Source organism: Theropithecus gelada, chromosome 2 (assembly GCF_003255815.1).
Source record: "Theropithecus gelada isolate Dixy chromosome 2, Tgel_1.0, whole genome shotgun sequence".
Taxonomy (NCBI): Eukaryota; Metazoa; Chordata; class Mammalia; order Primates; family Cercopithecidae; genus Theropithecus; species Theropithecus gelada.
In genome coordinates, this window is record NC_037669.1 from 14369886 (window position 1) to 14392598 (window position 22713).

Genomic DNA, 22713 nt, shown 5'->3' on the forward strand with positions numbered 1-22713 from the left:
TCCTAAAACTCAATGTAGAATTGTTTGTTCTTTAGTAGCTATTTGGGGTGGGGGTGGGGAGTAAAATCCATTAACATTCTCATGATACACATCTATTGATTCTAGATAGATTAAGAGGTTAAACATAAAAGATCAAACTATGAAGAGGTAAGGGGAGAAACAAGTGGCTTCACTCTGGGAAAAAATGTATAAGCCTGAAAGCAGTGGAATCAATAAACTCAATTTACAGTACACACACAAAAAATTTTAAATACCTTCACACTTAAAGTCAAATGGTTATAAGAAAAATGGGGAAAGTATTTTAACATCTGACATGGTTATCTCAAATATAAATAAGATGATACTAAGACACCTATAGATAAGTGAACATGAGTGGTAATCTAAAATGAAATAACTGGTAAGTTTTGAAAAACCTACCCAAACTAAGGGCATAATTAGGCATTATAAGGAGATTATTAGAGATTCAGACAAAATTCATAAGCAAAATTGCTTATTTAAAATCAGAAAATATAAAGATGCTAAGTCCCAAAAATATGTGGTAAAATTAATATGACCTCTTTCCAAGTGTAACACATTGCCTTGCTCTAACAGAAATAAAGTATATGATTCTTACTACATTCTTAAAATTCTTTTTTTAATGAATGAGTATAACTTTTAAGATAGAATTATTTTTATTAAAGAAATATATGAAAAATGGTTAAGTAAAATCAAATGGCACCAAAAGTCTTTTTTTTTTTTTTTAAATTATTTTTTATTATTATACTTTAAGTTCTAGGGTACATGTGCATAACGTGCAGGTTTGTTACATATGTATACTTGTGCCATGTTGGTGTGCTACACCCATCAACTCATCAGCACCCATCAACTCGTCATTTACATCAGGTATAACTCCCAATGCAATCCCTCCCCCCTCCCCCCTCCCCATGATAGGCCCCGGTGTGTGATGTTCCCCTTCCCGAGTCCAAGTGATCTCATTGTTCAGTTCCCACCTATGAGTGAGAACATGTGGTGTTTGGTTTTCTGTTCTTGTGATAGTTTGCTAAGAATGATGGTTTCCAGCTGCATCCATGTCCCTACAAAGGACACAAACTCATCAAGGCACCAAAAGTCTTACAGTGAAAACAGCAGTCCTGCCACTTGTTCTTTCCAGAGGCAAGCACTTTTCATTCTCTTAGTTTTTCCTTCTGGTAGTTACCTTCATGGGTTTTAAAAAATTATTTTTTTTTTTTAGTTTTTCAAGTGAATGCATATATTCATACATATAATTTTAAAAAGCCTCTTCAGTTTATAATGCATCCTAACAGTCCCCTGCCCCATCCCTCCTAATTCTCCAGAGCAATGACTTCTAACTCTTCCAGCAACGTTCTATTTTTTCTTCACGTAACTACTTAGTCATTTCTTGATTATGTTATACATTAGTGATTTCTTGATATGACAGATGAGGATTTAGCTCTTACACCATCACTATCTTCACTTTTCCTCTCATATTGTCCCAAAGTAATTACCAGATTTAGGGGCTAAGCAGTCACCACATCATTTTGACTATGTACATATTGCTCATTGTTGAGAAAAACAGCGTATGATCCTCTTACTTCCTATCCTGTACTTCTTCCTGCCCTAGAATTAATGATCGCCTAACCAACCCTTCCCCCTTGTTTTTTTTTTTTTTTTTTTTTTTTCTTTTGCTTTATCTTCAATGCATTTCTTTCCAAATGCCCCAATCTGGCAATAACCTATTATTTTTAAGAGAAGGGATCTCACTGTGGTGGCCAGGCTGGTCTGGAACGCTTGGATTCAAGCCATCCTTTTGCTTAGCCTCCTGAGTAGCTGGGACTACAGGCATGGGCCATTCCACTCAGCTAACCTATTAATATTTTTACTGTTTCTTTTTAAAGCTAGCTGCATAGCTGGAATATTGTCTGTGTTAGATCCTATTTGCTGGATCCATGTCATTCTCTGGTTTGTGTACTCTTTAATTTTGCTGGAGTATTTTCTCCAATAGCTTCCCAAGAAAGGGTACATGTAACCCCTGAGTCTTTGCTTGTCTAAACATGTATTATTTTACCTTCACTCTTGATTATTTGGCTGAATATAGATTTATCAGTTGAAAATAACTTTCTAGAATTCTGAAGGCATGGTTCCATTGTTTTCAGATTCTTTTTTGAGACAGGGTCTCTTCTGTCACCCAGGCTGGAGTGCAGTGGCATAATCACGACTCACTGCAGCCTTGAACTCGCCGGCTCAATTGATCCCTCCGTCTCAGCCCTCTGAGTACACGGGACTACAGTCGTGTGCCACAATGCCCAGCCAATTTTTGTTATCTTTTGTAGAGATGGGCCTCCACCATGTTGCTCAAGCTGGTCTCAAGTATTCCACTCGCCTTAGCCCCCCTAAAGTGCTGGGACCACAGGCATGAGCCACCATGCCTGGCCGGTTTTTAATTCTCTACTTCTTTCATTTCTCAAAGGCATCTCAAACTCAGTGGGCCCAAAACCAAAGTCAAACTCCATCAGAATATCCTGCTACTTCCAACTTTAAAATACATTTTAAATCACAATTTCTTACTACATGCAATCCTTTGGTTCAAACTACCATCATCCCTCACTCGAACTTAGAATTGGTTTTCCTGCTTCTGTACTTTTTTAAATTATAAAATATTTCAAATAAACCATGTGTGGCTTTATACATTTTACTAAAAGAATGAAGATCTGCCAAGTGCAGTGGCTGACGCCTGTAATCCCAGCACCCCTGGAGGCCGAGGCAGGAGGATCACCTGAAGTCGAGTTCAAGACCAGTCTGACCAACATGGAATGTCCCCACCAAAAATACAAAATTAGTCTGGCGTGGTGGCACGCGCCTGTAGTCCCAGCCAGCCAGGAGCCTGAGGCAGGAGAATCGCTTGAACCTGGGAAGGCGGAAGTTGTCGTTAGCCAGGGTTTCCGCCTGGGCAACAAGAGTGAAATTCTGTCGTAAAAAGAAGAAAAAAAAAAAGTACGAAGAGCTTACATACTTAAACATGGAATTGCTTTAAGTGCTTGGCATTCACTGTTCCCGTAGATTCCAGCAGGTTCTTACAGCAAACACCTGGGACTCCCTATAGAGTAGCTGGAGTATGTTCTGCCCACACACAGGACAGGGAGCTGACAACCAAGGAGCGGGGGATTAAATACTCCAGCTTTCTCCCCTCCGTTTCCCTGCATCTCAGCAGTATGGAGCTTGTTACCAATGAGAACCTCACTGACTTTGAACTGGTTTTTACCTTCCCAGTTCCATTTCTCCATACTTTGATGACTTCTGGTATGACCTAGCAAATAAACTGCTTTCACTGAAATTTCAGTCTTTGAATCTGCTTTGGGTTCCCCAATCTAAGACAGAAATATATTCATTTTCCCATCACTGGACTTCAGGTTGTTTTCTGTTTTTCACTGTTACAAACAAGGCTGCAACATTTGTCTACAAACCTCTGGATATACACGTAGGAAGCTTTCGGTATTTCCCACCAGTGAAACGGCTCAGTTGAAGGGTATGTGCATCTTCATCTTTAATAAATACTACCAACATTAGAAAAGTCCGACAATATCAAGGACTGGCAAGTGCCACATGTGATGGGTGTGGAATGGCAGCTCACTGTAGCAGGTGCTGGGGACTCAGTCGGGGTCTTGGAGAGACACTTAGTTATAGCAAGAATGTTTCATAAATGATATCTGATATAGTCAAGATTAGTGGGGAATAAACACGTTGCTTAGAAATAATTATCCATAGATCTGAAGTCAACAAGTCTCTTTTCTAATGTAAAAATGCATACTTTTTTCAGAGGGAAGGGGAACAACTTAAACCAGAAAACACCTTCATATTAATCACTCTTCTCATATACTTCAAATTTGTACTTAATGCCTTTCTCCTCCTGGACATCAGAGAGAACACCTGGGTATTCTGGCAGAAGTTTACATTTCTCCAAATCAATTTCTGAAAAAAACGTGTCACCTTCAAAGTCCTGCATGATCCTTGTCACAAATAGTTTAAGATGGCCTGGGTGATTCATGACTTCCTTATAAACAGAACTGCCACCAACTATCCAAATCATGTCTACTTTATTTGCTAATTCTGGTTGTTCCATAAGTTTTAAGGCATCATCCAGACTTCTGGCAAGAAAATGAGCTCCTTGTGGAGGTTCCTTGAGTTCTCTGCTGAGAACTAAATTAATTGTATCCTTTAAAGGTCGATTCTTCTCAGGAATGGAGAACCAGGTCTTCCTACCCATAATCACCAGATTCTGTTTACCTTCTACTGAAGAAGGTGTGGTCATTCTCTGGAAATACCAGAATTCATTCCAGAGCGGCGGCCAGGGCAGTTCCCCATTCTTGCCGATGCCCATGTTTTGGGACACAGCGACGATGCAGTTTAGCAAACGAACCATGACAGCAGCGGTTAGCACCTCCGAGCTTGCTGGCTACACCAGGAAGCCAGGCCAAGACTGCTGCGAAATTCCCTTCTTCAAATTATTTTACATGTCTACATTGCAAATACAATACCACTGTATTGATTAATTGCAACATTCTGGAATAAGCATAGAAAAATAAATTGTATAAAACATGTAAATATATAAAATATATTGATAAAATATAAATTTATAAAATAAAAAATACAGAGGCTGAAAGGTTAGACCGACTTTTCCACAAACATTAAACAGATGGCATCCAAGAGATGGCATCATTTCATTCCTGAATAACATTGTCTTTTGTACCAAATCTAAATTCTAATAAGATGCCTTTTTTAGGTGACTTGGAAACTTGTTTAAATAAATATATTAAGCTTCAAATCAGATTAGTGGGAAAGACATATTTTTACATGAATATAAGACTTGTACCTATAGCATGTACCTATACTGATATGAGCATCAAGGGACAACTCAAAATGATGATTATTAAATATCAGGGACCATATCAAGCTGATTTTTTCTAATTGCTGATTGTTGCTACAAATGATAGTTACTGAAGCATGACACCAAAAGAGCAAATAAACTATTCCTATCAAAATAGGCGTAATAAACAACTTCCTTGAAGAACCATTAAACTTCGCTCCTTGTAAAGGTGAATTGGGGAGGCTAGAGTGGAGGATCCTTTTGGTCTTCATACATCTGGTATCAACGCGATAAAAATCACAATGATCGCAATAGTGAAAATAATAGCAGCAGCTAACATTTGGGCATTTACTGTTTCCTAATCACTGTTGTAACCGCTTTACACTTCAGTTTAATCATTTTACACTCCCCATTAAAAGAAGAGATTATCCCCATGGGCCAGGTCTGGGGAAAAGCATGACTTAATTTCTTTTTCATTACATTCCACCCTTTTATCCTTGGGTACTGAATGTCTAGGCTAACAAGGGTCATTAGATTTGGTAGATTAGGTCAGTAACTAGCTTCGCTTTGAGAATATTTTAAAGCAGTCATCATACAACATAACCCCAAAACACATTCTTTTATTGAGCCCCAGCAATACACAGACTGTTGAGCACAAAATGCGATTATCTTTTTTTTTTCTTTCTTTATTTTTTGAGACAAGGCCTCGCTCTGTCGCCCACGCTGCAGTGCAGTGGCGCGATCACGGTCACTGCAACCTCAAACCCCTGCTCAAGCGATCCTCCCACCTCAGCATCTGCAGAAGCTGGGGCCACAGGCGCGCGGATGTGTGACTTTCTAAGGTCCGGCCGCCCAGAGCTACGCCGAGCAATCCAAGTAGCGAAAGTCGCTTTGACCCTGGCCCGCTTCCTCCGCGTCCTGGGAAGTATCGGCGTTTACCAGCTACCGGAAGTAACTGCGCGCGAAATCTCCCGCGGGACCTACGCCTCTTCGACGAGATTTCTATAGCGCTGACAAATCAGTATCTCGCGAGAACTTGAAGAGGCACCGTGAGAATGAAAGCGGGTGCCGGCTAATCCCGGAAGTCAGACTGTTCTTTCAGTTCCGTGGAGGCTTTTTGATGCTGGTTTGCGTACACCTCTTGTTTGAAAGCTCTCAGCGGGACAATGCTGACCCGGGTGAGGCCTGGGGCCCGGCTGGGTACCTCTATCTGAATGACACGCTTCTGGACGCGGCCGAGGTGGTGAGGGAGGGTGCTGGGAGGGGGGAACATCACCTTTGTTCGTCCACTCGCGAGATCAGCGTTTCTTTGACTTTACTGTCAAGCCCTGAAGTAATGCTGAGTGCAGTAATGCTGAGTCCCTTCCGTCCAGCTCGCAGACTTCTGGTACCCACTCTCTTCAGTTCTTGGAGGGCTGAGATTTGTTTTCTGTGTCATAGCGGTATCCCGGGAGCTTAGAACAGTATCTGTTACATAGTAGGCATTGAATACACTTTTCTTGGATGAATAAATGAAACAATTGCAGGGAAGTTTCACGAGGAATTGGAGTGACTTTTTTCCCTCTAAATTAACTTTTCACTTAAAAGTAATGAAGAGTTGCAAAGTTAGTACAGAGTTCTCAAATGCCTTTCACCAAGTTTTCTTGATGTCAACATCCACGGTGACTTTTTAGTTTCATTTAGAGACAAGGTCTTGCTCTGTTACCCAAGCTGGAATGCAGCTGCTCCATCATCGCTCACTGCAACCTTGAACTCCTGGGCTCAAGCGATCCTCCAGCCTCAGCCTCCCTAGTAGCTGGGACTACAGGAGCGGGCCACCACACCTGGCTAATTTTTTTTTTTTTTTTTTTTTACTTTCCGTAGAGACAGGTCCTTGATATATTTCCCATTCTGGTCTTGAACTGGGAAATGATCCTGTCGCCTCTTCCATGCAAAGCATGAGCTAGCTGGAGTACAGTGGCGTGATCTCGGCTCATTGCAGCCTCCACCTCCTGAGTTCAAACGATTCTCCCACCTCAGCCTCCTGAGTAGCTGGGGTTACAGGCGCCCACCACCACTCCTGGCTAATTTTTGTATTTTTAGGAGAAACGGGGTTTCCCATGTTGGCCAACATGGTTTTGAACTCCTGACCTCATGTGATCCTCCCGCCTCCCCCTCCCACGGTGCTGGGATTACAGGGGTGAGCCACCCACCCAGCCCTTACAGTGACTTTTTAAAATTAATTTTGTTCCTTTTGACAGTTTACTCAGCCCCAGTAGATTCCGTTTTAACCTTTGCTTCACGTTTGGAAAATAATTATTTGGAAAAACCTTGCTTTTTCATAAGTAGGTAATGTAGTACAGTTTTGGTACATGTAAGGTATTGCTTCCATTTCAAGAACTAGTAATTATCCAAAAAAAAGTGTTCTTGTCTTGAAAAAAAAAAAAAAAGACCTTGCTAATGTTGACGTTCAATAAATTTGTAATAGTATCACTGTGTGTCAGCAACTTTTTCTTATCGTCATAGCTGAAAGCAAAATCAGAGGGGAAGCTTGCAAAACAGATTTGCAAAGTTGTGTTGGATCATTTTGAAAAACAGTATTCCAAAGAACTTGGAGATGCCTGGAATACAGTAAGGTTAGTATGATTCATCTCAATGCTTTGTGATGGGATAGACAAAGTACAATATGTAGTCCTCCTCTTTGTGGGAGGGATGCTATAAGTATAAAAGCCAAAGGAATCTAAATCTGGTTGCCCTTTCCTACTGAAGCTATAGAAAGAAACAACTAAGAAGAAATAGATTGAATCATAGCATGAGGGAAAGGGGAAAGAAAACTTTCTAGGGATGGTAAGCACAAATTGTTATGCCTTTGCTTTGAGCAATTGCTTTTATCCTTGAAATAGGAGTGCCCACTGGTTTGACAAAATTAATTATACTGTAAAAGAAAAACCATAAAACTTGGAATAATTGACTGGTTTCTGAAATTTAGAAGATAATACAACAAATCTTTAAGGCCAGCACTGTTTTATCTTAGCCAAAGGTACACTTTATTCGATAATCATATTTCTTTCCTATGTCGATGGCTGGGTATATTTTGAACACGTGCATATACACACAAAATTATTTAAATATAAAAACAAGGAATGTTTAACGCATGGAAGTGAGAGAAATGTGATTTGTCTGTTTGGTAAGCTGCTGTTAATGTATGGGTTACTGTATGGGTTCTTGACACTGAGTGCCTGATACACTATATAACGCTTTCTGGAATACAGAGCAAGACCGTCTGCATGTCCAGTTTACATGCCATCTAGTTAATATTTATGGGAGAAGTGAGGAGATGGGTGTGGTTACAACTATATAAACTAATTTGTAAATACTGTGATTCAAGTATCTAACAAAGCCTGAGGGTACCAGCAAAGGCCTGAAGGGTAGCTGGGCTTGGCAACTTATAGGATTTACTTTGACAAGAAGAACTAGACCTTCTAGGTAGAGGAAGAAGGTGCACTGTTCATGAAGTTAGGGCAAAAGTCCCCTACATGTTGCGTGAGGAAGGAAGTTTCATGGCTACAGATAGTATCTGGAACTTGGTCCAGACTAATTTTTCAGATGGTTGGCTTGTCCGTTTTTTTTCTTGGATCAACTCTTAAGCATTTCTCCTTTCCAAAGGGCAGTTCTAAGCATTTTTCTAAAACAAATTGAGTTTTGGCTAATAAAGATCACAAAGTCTGAGGTGATTCTGAGATAATTTTAGGACAATTAAGCTGTTATAGAAATTGGTAAATGCTGTGATATGCAAACCGTTTATATTTGTGGGTTTTATTTCAAAAGTATTGAAAACCTTCAAATGGGTATTTTCTGTCACAGTGATGAAAAACTGGATAATAAAGTATGTAATAAATTCATGAGATTTTCAGTATACAAAGGTACTCTAGTAGAGTATCCAAATAACCAAACACTTATTGCATGCTTACTGTATGCCAGACAATGCTGACTTACATCATCCTCAGAACAAACCCGTTAAGAGTTTAAGTAACTTGCCCAGGTTCACTCAGCTAATAAATGGCAGAACTGAGGTTGTGCCTAGGTTGTCTGACTCAAGAACTCCCATAGCTCATCCTTGTTCTATACTGTCTCATATCTGGGATGTGATTTAAAAAAAAAAAAAAGACAAGATTTCAAGAGGTATTTTTTTTCTGTAGACTTTGTAGCAGTCTGGCTACTCATATTCTATAATGACTTATTTTTCTACTTAGTGTACGCAGAAAGTCGTATACTTTTATTTGACCCTAAACAAAATGAGCAATGAACCTCAAATCCATTTAATTAGCTGTGCCTTCTGCTTCATCTACCCTATTGTTGAGTTTTCATGGTAATTTAAGTTTTGCATAAACACGCACTAAATTTGCCGTAGGCAAAAATAAAGGTTTCTCAGCTTAGGAAGCAGTCTGAGCGTGGAAGATGGTATGGGGAAATAAGAACAGAATGGCATATTTTGTTTTTTAACTGCTTATTTTCAAGACATAATGTACTTGTAGAGTCTACTTCCAGGGAAAGTCAAGTGCTTTTTTTTTTTGGCCTATTTAGAAAGTAATTTATTCAATATTTTTAGTTTCCTGTAGTAGTGAGGAATATTTAGTGTTTAGTTTTGCTCTTTTTTAACCTCTCTTGTCTAGTCATCCTCTGAGCAGTCCTTTAAAATTGAAGTGTACCCTGGTTCAATGTTTGCTCTATTTGTGGCCTTCATGTTCTCCTCAGGTAAACCCATTCATGGCATGACTTTTATCACTATGCTGTCACAGCTCACATGCTGTGAGGTTCTTCCCAAGATTCAGTCCCATACTTCTGTTTTTAGCAACTTCAGTTACTTGGCAAACTCAAACGTGTATTATTATTTTTCCCTTCCAAACCTATGTTGCCTTTACTACCTGCATATTTTATCTGAATTAAGTGTATCACCATCAGTCTGGTTTCCTCCTTTCTTCTGTATACCTTCACTGCCTTTGTAGTAAAAAATGAACCTTATATAAACATAGGTCTGGCAACTGCCCTCAGCTCCTGGGTGGCAATGTCTAAGCCCTTGGAATGTCCTTCCTGATAAGTGTATCTTTGTTTACCTGGGTGTTGAGGTCACACCTGATAATCTAACGATGTGATTTATGTTGAGGCCTGGGGTTCACAGATGTCAACTCAACATCCAGAAGGGCTTGTGACTAAAAGCTGTACGGACAGTCAATCATATGTACGTGACCAAGCCCTAATAAAGAGTGGATACCAAGGCTTTGGTGAGTGTCCCTGGTTGGCAGTACTCTTGTGCATACTGTCATACATTACTGCCAGCAAAAGTTAACCTCGTTGGTGATTCCATTGGAGAGGACAACTGGAAGCTTCATGCTTTGAGTTGTTGTGCATTCTGCACTATGAGTCTCTTCCTGTGATTTTTTAAATCTGTATGCTTTCGTTGTAATAAACTGTGACTATAACTGTGATTATAACAGCTTTCAGTGAGTTCGGTTGTGTCCCAGTGAATAATCAAACCTGAGAATCATCCTGGGAATCCCTGAACTTGTAGTTGGTGTCAGTAGTGAGAGTTGTCTTTGAGACTAAACTATCCTGCCCCCTCTTAATTTGGATCTTTTTTAAAAAATGCAGTACTGCTGCCATTCACTTAGACCATCACAATCTCTTATATGGCATATTGCAACAGCCATCTTTAGTACTTACCTGTTTGCTTATTTTAGCAACCACTTCTGCTTATTCCCAGTTTTGGCAGTGTTTGTGTATTAGGCATTGTGCTAAGCAATGAGAATACAAAAATGGACTGTATATATCCTGCCCTCAAATACATGGATGATTACTTGGATAATTAATGGATACTTAATAAATGTGTGATTAATATGAGTTAATTAGAAATCTTGATTAACTTTGGAAATTATACATGTACTTTATAGAAAGCAAAACAAACAGAACATATAAGTCTGAACTGTCTGCAACATCTTTTTTTTTGGACACTCTCCTCACTGACCCAGAGTTCACATACAGAGAGGAAAAAAATACACACACACACAATCAGTTAATATTACCATAATCTGTGAGGGGTGTAGTCCCAGGTGGTTAGGGAAGAGAGAAATGAACTAGTATCTGGATTTCTATATTGTCCTATGTGTTGGCTTCACACACGTTTTCAGCCTTAATCTGTGCAAATCTCTGTAAAGAAGTAACCTTTAGACCCTTTAAAGTCAGAGGTTAGAACAATTGATAGGTGTCTTGTAGTTATGGCAAATTCAGTCCTGTGACTTAAAAGTCCACGCCTTTTCCTACACCTTGTGTGCTGCTGTGAAGGATCTGGAGTTGCATCCTTTCAAATGTATGCTCGGATCCCATAGTACGAAGGACTCCTTATGTTCAGGATTTTTAGCCTGTTGATGCTCCACCAGAAACGCAAGGGATTTCCTATCTGAGGTGCAGTGAATACCAAATCTGGACTTAAATTGCGCTTCTATGAGATACAAGGAAGAGCCTTTGCCAGAATAGAATAGGAGCCATCAGCTCCTCATTAGCATCTCTGAAGAATAAAAATAAAATGACTCAGAAACATACTTTGGTGCATTTCCATAAATTGATTTATTTTTCATTTCCAAACAACTTTTAAAATAGTTGAATGAGCACCCTCTAGTGGATAATAATAGCACTAAATCAAGGGGTTTCTCTTTTTTTAGCTATGGACATTTAAATAGGTTCTGTAATCTACAGGGTTATATTAATTGCGTTTAACAGTCTCTGGATTAAATGATATTTTTCATATTCATCACTAGGAAGGAAGGTAGCGTGGAGAGTAGAATAGTAGGAAAAAAGAATAAAGTCACAGAAAAGTTGAATGAAAATTATACTATCAAATAATTTGATAGTATAATTATCCAATAGTATCATTATCCAAATGATACATTATACAGTGTTGCAAGATTTTAACTTAACTATCTTTTACTTTTTTAATGCTTTGACTTTGTTAAAATAGTAAGTAGTTCAGAGAGCCTTGAATCAAAATTAATAAAATTAATCAGTTTACTCTAGGATTTAGGCCCCAGGCACTTAGCCAAGGAGACAGAGAAAAATAAGTCAAGGTTCCCATATAAACGAGTTAGGGAAATGGGTAAGCAGGCAGGGTGACACACAGTGTGATATGTTAGTTTAGCTTTATTAACTGTTTCTCAAACTTCAGTTATTCCTGTGTACCATCTGTCAAGTTTTACTTAATATTTATTTTATTGGTCAGTTTTAATATTTCTCTTTTGTTTCTTAGGAATTTAAATATAAGCTAATTTTATATCATTATCAGTAAATAGATGTGCCTAGCATATAGTCGACAGACAGTGTATTTTTAGAGAATGAATGAACGTTGACAAGAAGATAATATACGATGGTTTACACCTGTAATTCCAGCACTTTGGGAGGCCAAGGCAGGAGAATTGCTTGAGGGCGGGAGGATTGCTTGAGGACAGGAGTTCAAGACCAGCATGGGCAATATAGCAAGACCTCATCTCTAGAAAAAATAAAAAATCAGCTGGTTTTGGTAGTGCATGCCTGTAGGCCCAACTATTTGGGAGAGTGAGATAGGAGGATCGCTTGAGTCCAGGAGCTCGAGGCTTCAGTGAGCCACAATTGCACAGCAGTACTGCAGCCTCAGTGACGGAGTGAGACCTCGTCTCTAAAAAAAAAGAAGACAAAACAGACTTAGCATATTGGAGGGAAGAGCAACAATGAGTGAGAAATAGAAAGACTTTCCAAGGGGGTATGTAGGCTCAGGCAAGTGACAGCAGTCAATTTTCAGATCCTCAACTTTCATGTATTCTCTTTCAGAAAACTACTCTGCCCCTCTGTACATAAGGTGGTACATATTCTCCTTTCCCAACCTGCCTTTCCCCAATTTTCCTTCACCCTTTTCACAAAAAAAGGCACACTTGCACCATTCTGGCTTCTATGCCGCATTCCTCCAGGTATTCAAAACCTCCATGTGCCAGAAACTACTGGAGTGTCAGTGTGAGAAAGCAACTGACTAACATTCTCTGATAGGTGGTTTCCAAGTTTTGCTTTCAACAAAAGTAAAGGAGCCTTGATTGAGATGTCAGCTAACAATTCATTTAAGACATTTTTGATGATAGGTCGCTAAGTGATTTGGGGATATAACTCCAAAAGAATTCAAAGTAAGAAACATTCCTATAACAAAATATATTTAATTCTCATCCACTTATTTAACTGAAGGTTTTTCTCAGCGCTTATAAAAACACAAAATAGGCTTAAAAATGGTGTTGAATCCTGACTGATTTTATTATAGTAAGAAGTAATATTCATTTATGAATATATGGAAACAAAAGCTTATTTCATTAAGCTATCCATTTCTTATCAATTTTTACTTCTGTGTTTATAAGTTGTTTTGATGGGTTTTATACTAATAATATTATTGATCCCTGAATCCAGAAGTTACCAAATTTAACACTTAAATTTGTTTAACACAGGAAAAACAAATTTAGTATATACACATGTGTATATGTGGGGGCTAGAGAAGTATGAGAGGGTGATAAAAAGATTTCAAGCATGAAAATGTATTAAGATGAAGTTATATGAAGTAGAATGTAAATAAAAGAGGAAAACGAGCAGCATAACATTTCCACCTGTTAAAGACGAGTCAGTCTGTGAATTTTTAAATGGGTGATGATGGATATCAAAATCATTCTGATATTTAGATTATACTGGGCATATATTAAAAGCAGTATAATTTGTATTTTAAAATGTCAAATTTTACAGTATGCTGGAAATTGCATCCTTTAAACATATGGTGAGATTTTAATGTCAACTTAAAATGTGTTTTTTTTCAAAATGATATCAGTGATGCACTAGCAAATTTGCAGGTCACTGACCTTGTGTGTCTCCAGTTCTGCTGGCTGCTGAGGTACTTGCACTTCTTCTCACCTGGAAGACCAGTAAATGGAGCAGCTTCAGACTAACTGTGAATCTTGGGAGAAGGCCTGGAGTGTGGCGCCTGGCCTCTGTTTTCTAGAGTCATCTAACGTACACTCCCTCTACTGACTGCTAAGCAACTTGCCCATCCGTCAAAGCTTTGGATTTGACGGATTTGGGAAGCCACTTCCCTCCAGCCCCAGGGTAGCAACCCACCCAGTGAAGGCACAGGAGGGTGTGTGTGTGTGTTTGTGTGTGTGTTGTGGGGAGGAGAATGGAGGTCAGTGGCAGGTGTGTGCAAGGGGAGCTGCAAGAATCATATTAATCCACAGCTTTGCTTTCTCAGGGCTAGGAAGCACCAGCCTGAGCAGCCTTAGCAGTCTCTTCAAGAGTTGGTCTGTTGCAGCTGCTTCTATAGGCAGGATGTGTCTAACTGGTATCATTGTTAGAGGCAAGAGGGTTTCAGGGAGGTCAGGGCCACTTGCACTAAGTGACGGTTGGGGTAAAATTCTCTTTCCCGCCCCCTTTTGTAGCTCTGTGCTGTAGTACCAGGGTCTCACACTTAGGGAACCACTCCTGTTAGGCTTTAAGGTCAGTCTGATTTTGAATCAGATACTTCTGCCTACTAGCAATGTCACCTTGGGTAAGTTGCCAAATCTCTAAAAGCCTCAGTTAACCTCTAAAATAGGAGTAAGAGCTGCCTCTCTCAAGCTTGTCGTGATGGTTCTATGATAGAAGCATGCAAAATGAACATTGTACACATCCAATCAGTAACATTTATTAATAATGATATTGGAGTATGGTGGAGGATGTGAACTGGGTGGTAAGTGGAAAGGCTTCCTTGGAGAGAGAAAACTCCCAGAGTTGAGAACGGATAAGTGAGAGAGGAAAGGTTATTCAGGGAGGTTGGGGGGCGGGGCATGGTTTATGTGGAGACCAGTAAATGTTAAAGAAACTTGTTACAGGAAATCTATATAGTTCGGTAGGGTTGGGTGTAGATCATGAAAGATCAGAAATTTCGCTTGTTCTATTTAGGCCTTATTCTGTCTAGTCATTAAAGAATGAGATAGAATAATTTCTGAAGAGTTCTGCTTCAGTCTGCAATAAGTACACATCTTTATTATTATTATATTTTAAGTTCTGAGGTACATGTGCAGAATGTGCAGTTTTGTTACATAGGTATACCCATACCATGGTGGTTTGCTGCAACCATCAACCCGTCACCTACATTAGGTATTTCTCCTAATGCTATCCCTCCCCCAGCCCCCCATCTCCCGACAGGCCCCAGTGGTGTGTGATGTTCCTTCCCTGTGTCCATGTGTTCTCATTGTTCAGTTCCCACTAATGAGTGAGAAGATGTGGTGTTTGGTTTTCTGTTCCTGTGATAGTTTGCTGAGAATGATGGTTTACAGCTTCATCCATGTCCCTACAAAGGACATGAACTCATCCTTTTATATGACTGCATAGCATTTCATGGTTTATATGTGCCACGTTTTCTTTATCCAGTCTATCACTGATGGACATTTGGGTTGGTTCCAAGTCTTTGCTATTGTGAATAGTGCTGCAATAAACATACATGTGCATGTGTCCTTATAGTAGAAGGTTTTATAATCTTTTGGGTATATACCCAGTAATGGGATTGCTGGGTCAAATGGTATTTCTAGTTCTAGATCCTTGAGGAATCGCCACACTGTCTTCCACAATGGTTGAACTAATTTATGCTCCCACTAACAGTGCAAAAGCGTTCCTGTTTCTCCACATCCGCTACAGCATCTGTTGTTTCCTGACTTTTTAATGATCATGATTCTAACTGGCGTAAAATGGTATCTCACTGTGGTTTTGATTTGTATTTCTCTAATGACCAGTGATGATGAGCATTTTTTCATATGTTTGTTGGCTGCATAAAAATCTTCTTTTGAGAAGTGTCTCTTCATATCCTTTGCTCACTTTTTGATGAGGTTGTTTGTTTTTTTCTTGTAAATTTGTTTAAGTTCTTTGTAGATTCTAGATATTAGCCCTTTGTCAGATGGATAGATTGCAAAAATTTTCTCCCATTTTGTAGGTTGCCTGTTCACTCTGATGATAGTTTCTTTTGCTGTGCAGAAGCTCTTTAGTTTAGTTAGATCCTATTGGTCAATTTTGGCTTTTGTTACCATTGCTTTTGGTGTTTTAGACATGAAGTCTTTGCCCATGCCTGTGTCCTGAATGGTATTACCTAGGTTTTCTTCTAGGATTTTTATGGTTTTAGGTCTTATGTTTAAGCCTTTAATCCATCTTGAGTTGATTTTTATATAAGGTGTAAGGAAGGGGTTCAGTTTCAGTTTTCTGCATATGGCTAGCCAGTTTTCCCAACACCATTTATTAAACAAGGAATCTTTTCCCCATTGCTTGTTTGTGTCAGGTTTGTCAAAGATCAGATGGTTGTAGATGTGTGGTGTTCTTTCTGAGGCCTCTTTTCTGTTCCATTGGTCTATGTATCTGTTTTGGTACCAGTATCATGCTGTTTTGGTTACTGTAGCCTTGTAGAATAGTTTGAAGTGAGGTAGCATGATTCCTCCAGCTTTTTTCTTTTTCCTTAGGATTTTCTTGGCTATGTGGGTTCTTTTCTGGTTCCATATGAAGTTTAAAGTATTTTTTTCCAATTCTGTGAAGAAAGTCAATGGTAGCTTGATGGGGATGGCATTGAATCTATAAATTACTTTGGGCAGTATGGCCATTTTCACGCCATTGATTCTTCCTATCCATGAGCATGGAATTATTTTCCATTTGTTTGTGTCCTCTCTTATTTCCTTGAGCAGTGGTTTGTAGTTCTATTTGAAGAGGTCTTTCACATCCTTTGTAAGTTGTATTCCCAGATATTTTATTCTCTTAGTAGCAGTTGTGAATGGGAGCTCACTCATATTTGGCTGTCTGTTTGTCTGTTATTGGTGTATAGGAAAGCTTGTGATTTTTGCACGTTGATTTTGTATCCTGAGACTTTGCTGAAGTTGCTTATCAGCTTAAGGAGATTTTGGGCTGAGACGATGGGGTTTTCTAAATATACAATCATGTCATCTGCAAACAGGGACAATTTGACTTCCTGTCTTCCTATTTGAATACCCTTTATTTCTTTCTCTTGCCTGATTTCCCTGGCCAGAACTTCCAATACTTTGTTGAATAGGAGTGGTGAGAGAGGGCATTCTTGTCTTATGCTGGTTTTCAGAGGGAATGCTTCCATTTTTTGCCCATTGAGTATGATATTGGCTGTGGGTTTGTCATAAATAGCTCTTATTATTTTGAGATGTGTTTCATCGATACTAGCTTATTGAGAGTTTTTAGCATGAAGGGGTGTTTAACTTTGTCAAAGGCCTTTTCTGCATGTATTGAGATAATCATGTGGTTTTTGCCATTGAATCTGTTTATGTGATGGATTACATTTATTTTTTTTTCAAGGATTAATTTAATTTTTAAAACAAATACAAGTATTGATTTACTCTTCTCAACTTGACAGTCTGCCTGTGGTATAGCTGTCAGGTAAAAACATATATCTCTACAACACTGTAGTCCCAAGTTAAAAACAAACAAACAAACACACCATTTCACAGAAAAGAAACAACATGAAAACAGCTCAAGAAATACACTAATAAGCAAAAATGTATGGGGAAAGAGGAACATGTAGTTTTGACTTAACTGAAGAAACCAAGAAGAAACTGGTCTACGTATGTAAATGTGCATCCTGGAAAGGCAGGTGTCAAGATTTTAGGGTACGAATCTATATGTCTTGACTCTCCCCTATTTCCTGAATAAAAGTGACCTCTTTCAGTATTTATACTTCATGGCTCAGACACCTACCTCATTTGGCTCTGTGTCTTACTCACTCTAGCCTCTACTTAAATGAGTCTGAAAAATTTGGCGATATAGCATAAGGAGAAAAATAATCACACATAATATTTTCATTTCTGTAGCTAGTTTAGATCAAGGTTTGTTACTAGAAAATTCCTGAAGAAAATTTCAACATTAGGTCTGTGGCCTTGCTGAACCAACCCCCCCCCCCATTAATATTTAGAAAACACTCACTGTTTGGGCTAATAGCATTATTGGTGGTACCTATTATATAGAGGGATACCTGAACAAAGTCTGTCTCAAAACCATCATTAAATCACTCTCAGGTTGAAAAGAAAAAAAAGGGGAGTCTAAAGTCACAAGAAGTAAAGACATACCTAGGACTCTTGCTTTCTGGATCCACATTTCCTTCAGGGTCTTTGTCATTTTAAATATTCTCTGACATTTGCCACACTTGCAGGATACTGTCTTCTGATACAGAACAAATCACCCAAGATTCATTGGGATTCCAGGAGAAATCAGATATCTTGGCAGTGTGACCACCATGAATAAACAACAACACTGGTGGCCCATCTTCTGCATCATCTGGGGATTGTTCCTCTCCAATTTTACTTAAATCCCAGACATTCATTCTGTGATCAGTACCACTAGAAGCCAAAATAGCCTCATTGTGAGGTGACCACTGAACCTGGAATATTTCATCCTTACGTGACTCAAAGAAATGTGACATAAGTTTCAGATTTTTCAGATCCCACAAGGCAACAGTCTTATCAGCTGATCCTGTGGCAAGAATGAACTCAGTATAAGGATTGAAAGGCAGTTCACTTCAGCAGTGTGAGCGTCAGCTGAGTGTCTTGGTTTGGAAGTATTATTTGAATGAGTATCCCAAATCATAAGTTTCTGATCATCAGCAACTGACACAAACAGAGACTCATGGAACAGATGCCAGGAAACATCTTCTACTACTGCTGTATGCCCTGTAAAGATGGTCTTCACATCCACCACTTTTCCCTCCTTTGGAACAGCACTGATGTCCCGCAGGCAGATGGTGTGATCATCAGAAGCACCAAGTAAGTGCCCACTGAGATTTGGGTTCCAAGAAAGCCCATAGCCTTCCTTCTGATGTCCACGGAGACGCAAGTCTGGGTTGCACTCTCCAGAAAGATCTGGTTTAGAAGGATGTTTTGTATAGTCGAAGACAAGAACATTACTGGAAGGAGTCTTTGTTGTGATGATACAAGGATTCTGGGGCACATAATGGGCCCTGTTTACTTCTCCTTCATGGTTGATCTTGATTTCTATTTCAATTTTTCCACTAACTGAATGAAAACCTCCAAATTCTCCTTTCTCACTGTCATAGTATGATGCGTCACACTGAGCATCATCATTAGGGAGTTGCACACTGACTATAACAAGATGGTTTTGTACATCCGATGTGAGCGTCCCCAGGACAAGTTGATGAATGCTGAAATCTTTCCCTTCTGGTCTGGTTACACCTGGAAGCCACTGGGCAGTTAGGCTGGGCCACTCTGGAGCCTGCGTCATCACCAAATCATAAAGAAAAGGGGTGTTCTTTTTCCATATTTTGTACTCCTTGTGGATCACTCGTTCTTCCACTGCATCGTCAAAGGCTGCTTCCTTGTCTGCCATGGAGAGCAAGTGAGCCAGGGGAATCCTGGAGTCGAGCATTGTGGGAGGGGCAGGGAGGCTGCGGGCTGGATTGATTTGTGTATGTTGAACCAGTCTTGCATTCCAGGTATGAAGCTGACTTCGTGGTGGATAAGCTTTTTGATGTGCTGCTGGATTTGGTTTACCAGTATTTTATTGAGGATTTTCACATTGATGTTCATCAGGGATATTGGCCTGAAATTTTATTTTTTTGTTGCGTCTCTGCCAGGTTTTGGTATCAAGATGATACTCATAAAATGAGTTAGGGAAGATTCCCTCTTTTTCTATTGTTTGGAATAATTTCAGAAGGAATGGTACTAGCTCCTCTTTGTACATCTGGTAGAATTTGGCTGTGAATTCGTCTGGTCTTGGACATTTTTTGGTTGGTAGGCTATTAATTACTGCCTCAATTTCAGAACTTGTTATTGGTCTATTCAGGGATTCGACTTCTTCCTGGTTTTTACTTGGGAGGGTGTATGTCTCCAGGAATTTATCCATTTCTTCTAGATTTTCTATTTTATTTGTATAGAAGTGTTTATAGTATTCTCTGATGGTAGTTTGTATTTCTGTGGGATCAGTGGTGATATCCCCTATATCATTTTTTATTACATCTATTTAATTCTTCTCTCTTTTCTTCTTTGTTAGTCTGGCTAGCAGTCTATCTATTTTGTTGATCTTTTCAAAAAACCAGCTCCTGGATTCACTGATTTTTTTGAAGAGATTTTCCGGTCTCTATCACCTTAAGCTCTGCTCTGATCTTAGTTATTTCTTGCCTTCTGCTAGCTTTTGAATTTGTTTGCTCTTGCTTCTCTGGTTCTTTTAATTTTGATGTTAGGTTGTCAATTTTAGATCTTTCCTGCTTTCTCTTGTGGGCATTTAGTGCTATAAATCTCCTTCTACACACTGCTTTAAATGTGTCCCAGAGATTCTGGTACATTGTGTCTTTGTTCTCATTGGTTTCAAGGAACATCTTTATTTCTGCCTTCATTTCGTTATTTACCCAGTAGTCATTCAGGAGCGGGTTGTTCAGTTTCCATGTAGTTTAACGGTTTTGAATGAGTTTCTTAATCCTGAGTTCTAATTTGATTGCACTGTGTTCTGAGAGACTGTTTGTTATGATTTCCATTCTTTTGCATTTGCTGAGGAGTGTATTACTTCCTACTATGTGGTCAATTTTAGAATAAGTGTGATGAGGTGCTGAGAATAATCTATATTCTGTTGATTTAGGGTAGAGAGTTCTGTAGATGTCTACTAGTTCGGCTTGGTCCAGAACTGAGTTCAAGTCCTGAATATCCTTGTTAATTTTCTGTCTCACTGATCTGTCTAATATTGACAGTGGGGTGTTAAAGTCTCCCACTATTATTGTGTGGGAATCTAAGTCTCTTTGTAGGTCTCTAAGAACTTGCTTTGTGAATCTGGGTGCACCTGTGTTGGGTGCGTATATATTTAGGATAGTTAGCTCTTCTTGTTGCATTGATCCCTTTACCGTTATGTAATGGCCTTCTTTGTCTCTTTTGATCTTTGTTGGTTTAAAGTCTGTTTTATCAGAAATTTGGATTGGAACTCCTGCTTATTTTTGTTTTCCATTTGCATGGTAAATATTCCTCCATCCCTTTATTTTGAGCCTATGTGTGTCTTTGCACATGAGATGGGTCTCCTGAATATAGCACACTGATGGGTCTTGACTCTTTATCCAGTTTGCCAGTCTGTGTCTTTTAATTGGTGCATTTAACCTATTTACATTTAAGGTTGACACATTGTTATGTGTCAATTTGATCCTGTCACTATGATGCTAGCTGGTTATTTTGTCCGTTAATTCATGCAGTTTCTTCATAGTGTTGATGGTCTTTACAATTTGGTATGTTTTTCCAGTGGCTGATACTGGTTGTTTCTTTCCATGTTTAGTGCTTCTTTCAGGAGCTCTTGTAAGGCAGGCCTGGTGGTAACAAAATCTCTCAGCATTTACTTGCCTGTAATGGATTTTATTTCTCCTTTGCTTGTGAAGCTTAGTTTGGCTGGATATGAAATTCTAGGTTGAAAATTCTTTAAGAATGTTGAACATTGGCCCCCATTCTCCTCTGGCTTGTAGAGTTTCTCCCGAGAGATGCTCTTAGCCTGATGGGCTACCCTTTGTGGGTAACCTGACCTTTCTCTCTGGCTGCCCTTAGCATTTTTTCCTTCATTTCAATCTGATGATTATGTGTCTTGGGGTTGCTCTTCTCAAGAAGTATCTTTGTGGTGTTCTCTGTATTTCCTGAATTTGAATATTGGCCTGCCTTGCTAGGTTGGGGAAGTTCTCCTGGATAATATCCTGAAGGATGTTTTCCAACTTGGTTCCATTCTCCCCGTCACTTTCAGGTATACCAATCAAATGTAGATTTGGTCTTTTCACATAGTCCCATATTTCTTGGAGGCTCTGTTCCTTCCTTTTTATTCTTTTTTCTCTAAACTTGTCTCCTCGCTTTATTTCATTAAGTTGATCTTCAGTCTCTTATATCTTTTCTCCTGCTTGGTTGATTCCGCTATTGATACTTGTGTATGCTTCACGAAGTTGTTGTGCTGTGTTTTTCAGCTCCATCAGGTCATTTATGTTCTTCTCTAAACTTGTTATTCTACTTAGCAATTCGTCTAACCTTTTTTCGAGGTTCTTAGCTTCCTTGCATTGGGTTAGAATATGCTCCTTTAGGTCAGAGGAGTTTGTTATTACCCACCTTCTGAAGCCTACTTCTATCAGTTCGTCAAACTCATTCTCCAGTTTTGTTCCCTGCCTATGAGGAGTTGTGATCCTTTGGAGGAGAAGAGGCGTTCTGGTTTTTGGAATTTTCAGCCTTTTTGCACTGGTTTCTCCCCATCTTTGTGGATTTATCTACCTTTGGTCTTTGATGTTGGTGACCTTCAGCTGGGGTCTTTGAGTGAACGTGCTATTCCTTTCTGTTTGTTTGTTTTCCTTCTAACAGTCGGGCCCCTCTGCTGCAGGTCTGCTGGAGTTTGCTGGAGGTCCACTCCAGACCCTGTTTGCCTGGGTATCCCAGTGGAGGCTGCAGAACAGCAAAGATTGTTGCCTGTTCTGTCCTCTGAACGTTTTGTCCCAGAGGGGCACCTGCCAGATGCCAGCCAGAGCTCTCCTGTATGAGGTGTCTGTCAGCCCCTACTGGGAGGTGTCTCCCAGTCGGGATACACGGGGGTCAGGGAACCCACTGAGGAGGCCGTGTGACCCTTAGCAGAGCTTGAACGTTGTGCTGGGACATCCGCTGCAGTCTTCAGAGCCGTCAGGCAGTGATGTTTGAGTCGCTGAAGCTGCGCCCGCAGCTGCCCCTCCCAGCAGGTGCTCTGTCCCAGGGAGAGGGGATTTTATCTATCAGTCCCTTACTGAGGTTGCTGCCTTCTTTTCAGAGATGCCCTGCCCAGAAAGCAACAATCTGCCAGTCTGG

General features: G+C 39.6%; 2 protein-coding genes and 1 pseudogene across 2 annotated transcripts in view; 1 reads left to right on the top strand and 2 right to left on the bottom strand.

The window, feature by feature from the left end:
• Positions 1 to 3420: 3420 nt before the first annotated feature.
• On the bottom strand, positions 3421 to 5889 carry DHFR2 (dihydrofolate reductase 2). The gene is made up of 2 exons (XM_025376648.1): positions 5650 to 5889; positions 3421 to 4512 (listed from the first exon to the last, which is right to left on the bottom strand). The coding sequence occupies exon 2, from the start codon at positions 4415 to 4417 to the stop codon at positions 3854 to 3856; it is 564 nt and encodes a 187-aa protein (XP_025232433.1). The 5' UTR covers positions 4418 to 4512; positions 5650 to 5889; the 3' UTR covers positions 3421 to 3853.
• The window catches only part of NSUN3 (NOP2/Sun RNA methyltransferase family member 3), a 61158-nt gene continuing 44262 nt past the window's right edge, over positions 5818 to 22713 (top strand). Inside the window, exons 1-2 of the mRNA XM_025376646.1 lie at positions 5818 to 6039; positions 7367 to 7476. Of these exons, the coding sequence (XP_025232431.1) occupies positions 6028 to 6039; positions 7367 to 7476 (122 nt within the window). The 5' untranslated portion in view covers positions 5818 to 6027. The remainder of the gene's footprint in view (positions 6040 to 7366; positions 7477 to 22713) is intronic.
• Positions 17937 to 19264, bottom strand: LOC112618334 (annotated as a pseudogene).